This window comes from Anomaloglossus baeobatrachus, chromosome 4, assembly GCF_048569485.1.
Source record: "Anomaloglossus baeobatrachus isolate aAnoBae1 chromosome 4, aAnoBae1.hap1, whole genome shotgun sequence".
Taxonomy (NCBI): domain Eukaryota; kingdom Metazoa; phylum Chordata; class Amphibia; order Anura; family Aromobatidae; genus Anomaloglossus; species Anomaloglossus baeobatrachus.
In genome coordinates this window covers 690,457,031-690,469,598 of record NC_134356.1, presented here as the reverse complement: position 1 = coordinate 690,469,598, position 12,568 = coordinate 690,457,031, and the positions used below count along the sequence as shown (strand labels likewise).

At 42.5% G+C, this 12,568-nt stretch overlaps 1 protein-coding gene across 1 annotated transcript; it reads left to right on the top strand.

The window, feature by feature from the left end:
* The first annotated feature begins 6,469 nt into the window (after positions 1 to 6,469).
* LOC142302940 (olfactory receptor 11L1-like) lies at positions 6,470 to 7,405 on the top strand. The gene has a single exon (XM_075344043.1). It carries the CDS (start codon positions 6,470 to 6,472, stop codon positions 7,403 to 7,405), a length of 936 nt encoding a protein of 311 aa, XP_075200158.1.
* Positions 7,406 to 12,568: the final 5,163 nt, after the last annotated feature.

Sequence of the window (12,568 nt, the reverse complement as noted above, 5' to 3'; positions counted from 1 at the left end):
CCCACTGCGTTTGTCTTTTCCACAGCAAACACTGACCTGCAGTGCGTCTTTCCAGACCGCCGCATGTCAATTGCTTGCTGAGAATTTGCATACAGCCTCTGTAGGCAGAACGCAGCAAGGAGACAGCAGCGCACTGAACTCTGATCATTGGTACGGGCAGCTCTGCGGTCTCTTGCATTCCCCTGTGGTGGAGACACGTCGACCCGCAGGTCAGGACCCGCTGCATCCAAGACACAGTGAGTCCTGATCATGGGCAAATACCCTAAGACCCTTCTTATTATGTTATCTTCTGTGTATTCTGTAACCTCCCTCTGTTTCCTTGCTTTACTATTAGCATTGCTAACTGTTATTGGAGTTGATTCCTATTTTGTAGCTTCCTGATGTAACTTTCTTTACTTACATTTATGTGCTACTTTAGATCTGCCATTTTCCGCTCCTTTTGTCCTCCTGGTTCTATGGCTTCCAGGTAGTCTTGCCTTGATTATTTGAGCTGTTCTTGTTGTATGGTGGCAATTGTTGATGTTTTTGTGTCTGTGAAATGGTGTGGCCTGGATTCATGGGGCTCACTTTGCTGCATCTTTAAGGCTAAAAAAAGTTAGGGACTCACTGAGACATTCATCATGATGTGGCAGAGGTCTTCATAAAGTCTGTTCCGAATGTTAAACCAAGAATCTCATGTTCAGGTACATATACAGTCCCTGACAGATCTGTCGCTTATCCATGTTATGTAAATAAAAGCTTATAACCTGACTTTAAATTCATCCATTGGTTTTATAAATTACTCTTTTGAAAGCTGAAACCCTCCCAAATTTGGTTAAGGTTATGAAAAAAAAGTTGCTGCAAAGCTGAAATATTGGTCATTTAATCAACACAGAAAAGTCAGATTTTGGTAAGACAAAAGTTTTGTCGCCCACAGATAGTAATGTGAAATTCAAACAAATAATTAACTTCTAATACAAAGATATGTTGCATAACATTGGTGAATAAAGTTTTGGTGCTATTAGAGCCATATTTAATATGTGGTTCAACAATGATTCATGCAATTTATTGATGAATTCATCAGGAATAGCAAACAATGCAGTCTTACATGCCTCCCAGAGATCATCTAGATTCTTTGATTTTGTCTTCCAAGCTTCCTCTTTCCTACCCCAAACATTGTCAATGATTTTCATGTCTGGTGACTGGGATGGCCAGTCCTTGAGCACCTTGATCTTCTTTGCCAGAAGGAACTTTGTTGCAGAGATGGATGTATGAGATTGAGCACCATCTTGCTGCAGAATTTGACCCTTTTTATGATTGGGAATGTAAGAAGTAGCTAATATTTTATTATTTATTATTTTAGGCTATTGATATTGCCCTTCACCTTGCAAATATTTCGTACAACCCCATACTGAATATAACCCCAGACAATGATCTTTCCACCACCAAACTTAAATGTTTTTTGGATCCATACGGGCTCCAGTAGGTCTCCGGCAGTATTTGCAGTGGCTGTGGTGTAACTCAACTGAAGATTCAACAGAGAAATCTACTTTCTGCCACTTTTCCAGCGTCCATCTGTTTAGCAGGCTATAGGACTTGGCAAAAACCACACGGTTTTTTAATTGCCTTTTGTTTAGTTCTCACTTTTGGGCACTGATTCAACCATGGAGGCTGTTATGATCTGATGTTAAATGACTATAATGAGAATGAGCACAATCCACCAGAGTCGTAGGTAAATAAGTGCCGACCACAAGCCCTGAACTTAACACCACACTAGAAGTAGCTGGGCAGCATGCCTAAAAACCTAGATGCGTCAAACCCATCCAGAGGACTACATAACCCACAAGGCAGAAAGTAGAAAAGAAACTATCTTGCCTCAAAGCAGATTTCCCCAAAGAGAATAGGCAGCCACCCACATGAATAGACTGTGAGCGAAGACGAAAAGACATACACTGTAAGAGCAAGATGGAGCAAAGAGAGGCCACACTATACTAAACACAAAAGACAGGATAGGGAACTCTTGCGGTCAGCATGAAAAACCTTAACAAAACTTCCTACACGGAATGTGCAAAAAAGAAGAGTAATCTAATACTTGCACGTTCACAATCTGTACAAGGCTCTGGTGAAACTGTGGGAGAAAAAAACTAACAATTACCCTGCCGACTAACCCTTGCTAAAAAAAAATAGCAAAGACTGACTAGGAAGAAAGTTCTTCCTTATCTGAAGCCACAAACAAAACAGAACACAATACAAAAATCCTTCACAGATAATTCACAGAAGCAATAAGAAAACAACACACAAAAAGTATGAAGCAAAACCAAGAACTTATCTTAGCTTGATGGGGGAAGAAAGAGGGACAAGAGACAGACTCCTATAGTTTCTGGAATTTCAGATAACTGGCAGAGATAAACAGCCAGAACATGCCTACATCCAAAAACGAGCTGCAAACCAGGTGTGTAGAACTGGGGAACATAATCTAACCACTAACCTCAGCGACCACAGGAGGGAGTCCAAGAGGGGAACTCCACCAGACAGTATTCACAACAGGAGGCCATTTCAAGACAGAATCCTACAAACTGTTCTAGTTGACACAGGGACTTGAGGTGATGAGGCCTGTTGGAGCTCTGCTGCAGTGGAAGTGGGGCTGGCTTTTGATTTTCTAACCAACAAACGTTCCTCCTGAGCTTTTGTCTTGCGGGATCTGCCGGACCGGGGCTTGTAAAAAACATCTCTAGTCTCTTCAAATCTTTTTTTAATTCTTTGTACTTGACGCTGAGATACATTAAAGGTGCCAGCCACCTCTGCAGTGGATCTGGTCTTCAGCCTCTTTATAATCAAGGCTTTGGTCGCAGGGTGGATTTTGGGCATGTTGTCAGAGGTCAAGTTGCAGTTCAAGTGAAGGTCTGGGGTGCTGGGTTTCTTCTTATACACACCCACTAATTAACCGATCATTTAGTGAGCACAGGTGAGGATGTAAACTAGAAGTGGGTGCATTATATGACAAGCCGACACAACTTTTGTCTTGCCAAAATCTGACCTTTCTGTGCTCATTAAATGATCGATATTTCAGCTTTGCAGCAACTTTATTTTTATAACTTAAACCAAATTTGGGAGGGTTTAAGCTTTCAAAAGAATAATTTATAAAACCAATGGATGATTTTAAATTTTAAAGTCAGGTTATAAGCTTTAATTTACATAACATAAGCGACAGAACTTCTGTCAGGGAGTGTACGTTTGCCAAGTGCAAAGATCAACTTATAATTTTTGGATGCATGGTCCATGTCTCTTTTTTCTACATCTTTGGTATATTGCCTTGATTATGTGTCTGCAGTCTAGAATAACCTCTAGTCAAAGTCCTCATGACTAGGGTTGACCAGATCTCGACTGCAAAAGTTCAGATCCGCGCAGTTTCAACGCTCTCTGGCTGTTGGACTCAGGCGCGGGTTTCCGGGTGCAAAATCCGCATTCGGCAATTAAAGTAAAAATAAAGAAAATAAAAAATAAGCGAGAGTTTCATACTTACCAAGACTCGGTGTCATGACGGCACACTGCTTCCGGGTCGTACATTCACTTCTTGTACTGTATAGTCGCAAACACACAGCTTTCCATGTTTTTCCACCCACCAGCCATCCTCTTGTCTGTCATTGGTTCCAGGCTGATGCGCCCCCCAGCCTGTGACAGTCATCGCTTATCGTGGCTCAGTAATAGGCTACACTCAGAGCTGGCAGTCTTCTCTAAGGCAGCTCGCTGTGAGATGTAGCAAAGCTGGATGTGTTGCCATGGGACATCAAATGGATTACGTCGGAGCTGGAGGGCTGTGTTGGGAGTTAATTAAGTCGTGAAGGAGGGTGTGTGTTTTGTATATTATTCCAAATAAAGGATTTTTCTGTGTTTTTGTTTATTTACGTTCACTAACAGGTTTGTGATTCAGGTATCTCATAGACGCCTGTGCCATCACGATCCTAGGGTTTAGTAGCAGCTATGCACTGATATTAACTTCTCATTACCCTAATTGCCACAGCTCCAGGTCAAAGGGAAGGGCAGGTAATGTACCGGGATGGTCACATCTAATAGATGTGGAAATACCGGGCAGCTGCGGGCTGGAATATACCAGCCCTCAGCCAGCATTATCATGGCTGTGGATGAAAATTAGGGGGGACCGCACGTCGGGGATTTTTTAAAATTATTTATTTAAATAATAATAATAAAAAAACCGCATGCGGTTTTTCTTAAGCTGCAGTCACAGCTGCGAGGGACTCCCGCGAGTCTGACATCGCAGCACAGCTGCACACTTCTGCATGTGTTTTTAGGTACATGCACGCTCATGTTCAGAGACCGGCAGGCTGTGCCGGGTGATGTCATCACAGACCCGCACGAGTCTGAAATTACCGACACAGCAGCACTCTTCTGATAGGAGCGTGCATGTGTTTCTAGTCGATTTCAGCATCAAATGTGCACCTCCTGGCAACCAAAACGTGGCAAAAATTGCAGCAAAAAAATGAGTCAAAACACTGTGTTTTTTGCGAGGATGTGTAGATTGGATGCAGTAATATGGTGTAAAAATTTCAGCACCAAATTTGCATCCCTTGGCCCAAAAATGGAAAAAAAAACCATCAACATTTCTGTCAGCAGGTGGAAATTTGGTGCTGAAATCTGGTGCAGACGATTTCAGCACTAAGTGCTCCTGCCAAAAATTGCAGCAAAAAAATGAGGCAAAACTCCACAGTTTTTTGCCAGGAGGTGTACACTGGATGCGGGAATATGGTGTAAAAATTTCAGCACCAAATTTGCATCTCTTGGCCAAAAAAACTGTGATTTTCTGCTAGGGGATGCAGGTCTGTGAACTCAGTCACCTCCACTTGAGGTCAAGTTACCTGCAATCACAGGTGAAGGACCATGGGAACCTCCAGCTGTGACTGCAAATGACCTGAGTGACGTCACCGCTGATTGCACAGCTCATTCATTCTCTGGTGCTCACGGAGAGCGGCTGTCCTCTCTCTGTGATATTCAGATGTAGCAGAGCTGAAGCGGCGTGGGACCTCGTGTAAATTACGCCGGACCTGGAGGGTGTGTTGGGGGTTAATAAAGTGGTGAAGGAGGGTGCATTTGTAGTTTATTCCAAATAAAGGATTTTTCTCTGTGTCTTGTTTATTTACAGTAATTTACAGGTTTGTGATGCAGCTATCTCATAGACACCTGTGCCATCACAAACTCAGGGTTTAGTAGCGGCTGTGCGCTGCTATTAACCTCCCATTACCCCGATTGGCATTGCATCTGGCCACTGGGAAGAGTCGGTATCGCACCGGTATTGTCACATCTTATAGATGTGGCAATACAAGGCGGCTGCGGACTGGAATACCAGCCCCCAGCCGGTGTTATTATGGCTGGGGATGAAAATTGGGGGGGAGCCGCACATGTTTTTTTTAATATTTATTTAAAAAAAAAATAAAAAGCGCATGCAGTTTCTCTTAGACCGGAATCACACTTGGGAGGGACTCGCGAGAGTCTGCCATGGCAAAGCCTCGCACGTGTGACCGATTGTTTTATTTCATTTTTTTACCATGATACTGGCACGCAGCCACTTGTACTGCTTTCCCCACCCACCGGCCATCCTGCTGCCTGTGATTGGTTGTAGTCAGGTGACATGCTGCCATGCCAGTCAGGATGGGGGTGAGTCTAACTGCAACCAATTACATGCGCCGGTGGGCGGGCAAAGTAGTGAATATTGAATTGTCGGCTTCGGAAGGTAAAAGCATGACCCGGAAGGAGTGTGCCGCCATGACACAGCCTAAGTGAGTATACCGCACGCGTTCCTGCCTCCATATCCCCTCCACAGACATTTTTAATCTCCGGATTCTGGTTCCCATTGACTTATATGGGCACCGGATTCCGGAGCGGATCGGACTTATTTTTAAATCTATCAGTGATCCACCGTTTCCGGTTTTTGGGGAGTTCAATCAGCTCTACTCGTGACAAAACTTTAACACTCTTGGTTATTATTATATTTTACATTCTCTACAACTTTTAAAGAATGTTTCACTAGATATTATAAATAAAAATATATGACTTTTTTTAAATTTACATTCTGTAATTACCTTAACAAAGAGGACTCATGAGACGTTGGCAACAAGGTCTTCCCAGACTTGTCTCACCGGGATGTTGCCTATTACTTAGTACATAAATACCTCAGATTTCCACTATGGTTCAGATTCATGTGTCTGATGATGAAATAGCAGGACGCTGATGATATCTATTGCACCCGAAATTCTGAGCAGAGAAATATTTGATGTAGATGTTACATAATGTGTAATGAAGTGGGATGAAGATTCTTTTCAAATGGAAATATATTAATGGGAAAAACAATCAATTATGTAACTAAGAAGCATTTCAATAAAAAAATAGCTTCAGCCAGACACATTCATCTTTCATTTTTTTTTTTTTTTTACATCATTCATTGGAGAACATCTCTTCATAATGTATTCCATATAAAATGCAGGAGAACAATCTGACTACTGTGACTGAATTTTTCATTTTAGGATTTCAGACCAGTTATCATTTAAGAATTTTCCTCTTCTGTCTTTTCTTTATTATTTACTGTGTGACAATAAGTGGAAATCTCCTGATCATCGCCCTGGTGTCCACCAGCAAGATCCTCCACAGTCCATTGTACTTCTTCATCTCACAACTGTCCATCAGTGACATCTTGGTGATCTCAGATATTGTCCCCAACTTGCTCAATCTTCTGATGAATAATGGAGGAACCATCACTGTTAGTGAATGCATCACTCAATTTTATTTCTTCTGTGCCTCAGAAGGATTTGAATGTTTTCTCCTCGCTGTGATGTCTTATGACCGGTATGTGGCCATCTGTAATCCCCTCCGTTACTCCTCCATTATGACTAACGGATATTGTCTGATATTGTCTATCACATGTTGGGTTTATGGATTTTCTATCACTTTGATTTACATTTCAAAAATGACAGATCTCATTTTTTGTGGTTCAAACACCATTGACTATTTATTCTGTGACATTCTTGTGTTGCTAGAACTTTCCTGTTCTGACATCTTTATCATTCAATTAGAAATGTATGTTTTGGCCATTCTAACGGTTATAATCCCAACTTCATTCATTGTAGTATCCTATATTTATATAGTTTGGTCTGTCCTGAACATTTCATCCAGTACCGGTAGACAAAAAGCCTTCTCCACCTGCAGCTCCCACCTCACCGTGGTCTCCATATTCTACTGGACCATGTTCAGTGTATATGTTGTTCCAACCAAAGATCAATCATCGACGATCAGTAAAGTCCTATCCCTGCTATACACTGTGTTCACTCCTTTCATCAATCCTATAATATACAGCCTAAGGAATAAAGATATTAAGAAAGCCGTACAGGATACACTTCATAAGAGGCTAATCTGGTAATTTGACCAGACTGTTATTATTGGCCAAAATGAAAACTACTACTGCTAATAATATTCATTGATTGATAATATTATACTGAAGAACTGCAAAAGGTATAAAACAACTATATATACAACTTGGATTGTTTACAAAAAAGCATTTGACTCACTGCCACTCAGTTGGATCATTAAGTGTCTGGACGTTATTGAGGTTTGTAAAAATATTTGCAGATTCAATCCAGTTCACCACTGCGCAACCAGCTCTATCCTCTCCTATTGTACCCTCACCAATTCCATGTAGACTGTGAGCCCTTGTGGGCAGGGTCCTCTCCCCTTCTGTAGACTGTGAGCCCTCGCGGGCAGGGTCCTCTCTCCTCCTGTAGACTGTGAGCCCTCGCGGGCAGGGTCCTCTCTCCTCCTGTAGACTGTGAGCCCTCGCGGGCAGGGTCCTCTCTTCTCTCGTACTAGTCTGTTTTGTACTGGTAATGATTGTTGTACTGTTTTTTATGTATACCCTTTTTTACTTGTAAAGCGCCATGGAATAGCGCAACAATAATAATAATAATAATAATAATAATAATAATAATGCAATGGAACAGCAAAAAACTGAGTTATTTAGGATAATTCACAGAAAAGGAAATACATTCAAAAGAAGAGAAAAAAAACACGAGAAAAAATCATCAGCCAACAAAGGTCAAATGGCAAATGCACTAGCAGGATGCAGCAGATCCTCCATTAAAAAGGTAGGGGTAACACAGGTGCAGAATACCGATGAGACAACCACTCACAACCTACCATATCATGGAAAGGGTGGTTGTTGGTATTAAACATGCAGACAGATTGGGTTTGCATAGGGCGCCAGTCACACAGGCACAGGGTGTTAACAATGTCCGGCTCACAGCCTAATGATGATGCCCATACCATTTGATGAGGCGGGCTGCCCAGCAATATATAATTGCACACCACAGGACAGACACCCCAAAGGGCACAACTTCATCCTGCAGAATTTTGTGCAATATAATGATATAAAAAGATATTAATAAAGTGAGGTATTGGTCCAATTTTTGGCCAAAATGCCTAACCCAATCGTCAAGGCTCCTCGCTCTTACGAGTCCCTACACTATATTCAAAATAATTCCTAGAAAAATACATAAATTAAACACCCAATAAAAAATTGGCGGAAAAAATTAAAGAAAAAGCTGCATACATACCCAATTGAGTCATCCAGTATGTACCAAAGTTATAAATGTGTAGAAGAGACCTGGGAGAAGATTTTGTTGGAGATATGTTTGACTCTCATCGGGAGCCCTGAAGAATTCAGGCAGTGTTGAAAGCTAAAGGTAGATTTACAAATTACTAAAGAAATAATAAAACTGTTACTATAGATTTTTAGGAGCAAAACAGTAACAATGCAGTCGCTAGACAAGAATCTGCATAACTAATTATATGCTAAATAGTTGAAAGTCACATTTATGTATGAGATAGCCAAGATATAGAGCCCGAAAATCAAAATTTGAAAACATTGTTACCATTTTGCGTTTCTCTGCATAGTTAACATAATTAAAATCATGATCTCCTATGAACACAAACTAAACACTGCCTTTCACAGGAGAATTGTAATGACAGACCCGGGATGTGCACATGCAATTTCAAGTCCTATGCAAATTCCTGGTAAATTTCACTGTCAGAGATTGACAGCTACATTTAACAAGTTAACAGCCACAGAGGAGCTCTGCTTCACCAATGGCAGTGAAAGTCACGTGATCTCTGATCAAATCAGTTATCCTCTGCACGGAAAGATTTGGGCTTGGCCAGTGAGCTTACAATAAAGCCCCTTTGATATACATGTATATCACAAGTTATGAAGGGGTTAATATTGAACCATTTGCAAAGGTTTTTTTTTATTTGGTTCATTATTGTGTTGTGTTGTGAAGCACATTGTGTCCGGTTTGCCCATTAGATAGCCTACATGCTGTGTTCAGAAACCAAACGTACATCATTGGGGCACTAGTATAGGTGGAAAAGAGGACGATAAACTTAAAATTAGAAATATACTCGGGACTACAGAACAGGCGAAGGATTTGATTATTCTGGTTACAAATAAACTGAGCAGCAGCACTCAATATCAGAAAGCAGCAGCAAAAGCAAACAAGATTTTAGGGTGTATAAACCCAACTTGCCAGGGACATAACTTTTTTTTTACTTTCCCATCCCTATAGCCTTATGAGGACGTGTTTTTTTGTGGATTTTTATGTTTATATGACTTTATTCATGTTACCATGTGATGGGCTTCTTAATGGGTGTTATAAATTCAATCACTCTTAACAGGAGATGCAAAGTTAACAGTGTAAAGGTCCAGTCACACTAAGCAACTTACCAGCAATCCCAACAACGATAGGGATCGCTGGTAAGTTGCTAAAAGGTTGCTGGTGAGATGTCACACTGCGACGCTCCAGCGATCCCACCAGCAACCTGACCTGGCAGGGATCGCTGGAGCGTCGCTACACAAGTTGCTGGTGAGCTCACCAGCAACCAGTGACAAGCCCCCAGCGCAGCGTGGAAGATGCTGCGCTTGGTAACTAAGGTAAATATCGGGTAACCAACCCGATATTTACCTTGATTACCACCGCACGGAGCTACACGTGCAGAGAGCAGGGAGCAGCGCACACTGAGCGCTGGCTCCCTGCTCTCCTAGTTACAGCACACATCGGGTTAATTAACCCGATGTGTGCTGCAGCTAAATGTGCACAGAGCAGGAGCCGGCACTGACAGTGAGAGCTGCGGAGGCTGGTATCAAAGGTAAATATCGGGTAACCAAGGACAGGGCTTCTTGGTTACCCGATGTTTACATTGGTTACCAGCCTCCGCAGAAGCCGGCTCCTGCAGCCTGCACATTTAGTTGTTGCTGTCTCGCTGTCACACACAGCGATCTGTGCTTCACAGCGGGACAGCAACAACTAAAAAATGGCCCAGGACATTCAGCAACAACCAACGACCTCACAGCAGGGGCCAGGTTGTTGCTGGATGTCACACTAAGCAACATCGCTAGCAACGTCACAAAAGTTGTTCGTTAGCAGCGATGTTGCTAGCGATGTTGCTTAGTGTGACGGGGCCTTTATCCTCTCTGTGACTTGCTGAGACATGGCTTAGTCTGTTAGCAGTGATGTGACAAAAGGCAAAGTCCTATGAAATGGAAATTAGATGAGCTGTTTAGGCCTTAGAACAGTTAGAGAAAGGAAGACCCCCCTTTGTGACGCTACAGAAGAAGTGACAACCTAATTAGAGGCATCCTGTACTCCTTAGACAGAGGGGCACCAGGAATAAATGTTTAATATCTCATGAGCCGTACTTCCTATAAATATATCAAGCAGAAACATTGCATCCAGGCATTCCAATGATTCTAGCACATATTTTATATAGGTGTGGGACCTCTGTAGGTATCCCAAACTTGACATTGGCCAGTGGGGTACCAGCATACTAATCATGCATCCTATCATTGTGAAGATAAAATCATAACTGTAAATATGAAAGCATTGTCGTCCGCCTACGACATTCCCAGGCAAAGTTATGGCCAATATTCACTTTGGGATATTGTTTCAGACCAAGGACAGGGGTGGGGCAGTGCTCCCCTGTGAGGTCACTAGGTAGGAGGGGACATGAATTGTAGTCAGTTTGATAAAGACAGTGGGGACACATTTTGGCTTGTCTTTGCTAGGGGCCATGCGTACTATACACATGTGAGAAAGTCCATGAAACCCTGGTCAAACGGTGCCCCCCTGTGGCCATACACATAAGGTAACTGCTTGATCGGACTCTGTTGTAACCCCGTCTTATCTGCAAATGTACTCTGACATATATATATATATTTTTTTTTTTTCTGTAAATTCCATACTGTATATATTGTAGTTTCTAGTGTGCCATTTAGGGCAATTGAAATAGATAATTTAATCTTGGGCTGTTCTGTTATCTCGATCCTGAATTCCACGTCTGTGTGCTCAGCATAATAGTTATCATAATCGATTGGTGGCAGTGAGTTTATGCCAAGGATCATTGTGGGGCAACCAGTGAGATCTGGGGAGGTACGCCAACCTCTTCCTGGGTTACTGGGAGAGGTTGGTTTTTGGTGACGGAGGCGCCGGTGCAAGCGCCCACGTGCAGTGGTGGCTAAGATATATTGACGATGTTTTAATTTTTTGGCAGGGCACTGTGGAGCAACTCGATTTGTTTATGGGGCAACTTAACTATAATAATCTCAATATCAAACTCACTTATAAGCATAGCAGCAGTTGCATTGACTTCCTGGACATCAAGATCGAAGTAGATCCGGATCGTCTCATCCAAAAAGACGTTTTCCGTACGGACACTTCCGTCAACGCACTGCTGCATGCTTCGTCTGCCCACACCCCCTCTACTATCCGAGCCATACCGACTGGGCAATTCCTAAGGATGAGACAGATCTGCTCGTCGGACCATAAATTTGAAGCCCAATCCTTGGATCTCAAATGTCGTTTCCATGATCGTGGCTATAGCAATAGAGCTATTAAGAGAGGCTATGTGAGAGCCAAAAAGACACCCAGACCCAAGCTTCTCTCGTATACGTCTAAAAAGGAACCTCTAGAGCCTGAACTGAGATTCATTGGGACATATAATCATGAGTGAGGTGCCATGAGGGACATTTTGAATAGGCATTGGCCTATTCTCTTATCCGATTCCATCTTATCGGATGTCCTGACTGACACTCCACTCATGACGGCACGACGTTCCCGGAATCTTAAAGATATTCTGGTGAACAGTAACTATGTCCCTCCTGTCCACAACCCCTTTAGTACTGGCCCTCCTTTAACAGGCTGCTACAAATGCGGACATTGTATGGCCTGTAGGAATGTGATCCATACTAGGACCTTTGTGTCTTCATAGGTTTACTATGCTACATGTCCGTGCTCCCTGATTTATGTGGGGCTCTCTTCCCGTGAGCTCCGCATTAGAGTCAGGGAGCATGTACGTGATATTGAGGCAGCTAGGACTGCCGATGATAACACCCTTTTAAAAACCATCCCTCGACATTTCAAAGCGTTTCACTCCTGTGACTCCTCTAAGTTGGAGATAAGGGGCATTGATGTGGTTGAAGTGATTGAAGTGGTGGATCTAGAGGTGGTGACCTCAAAAAAAAGTTGACCCAGTGTGA

Bases quoted from the DNA above. Each gene is read 5' to 3' on its own strand.
- LOC142302940 (XM_075344043.1), top strand. From the start codon at position 6,470: ATGCAGGAGAACAATCTGACTACTGTGACTGAATTTTTCATTTTAGGA.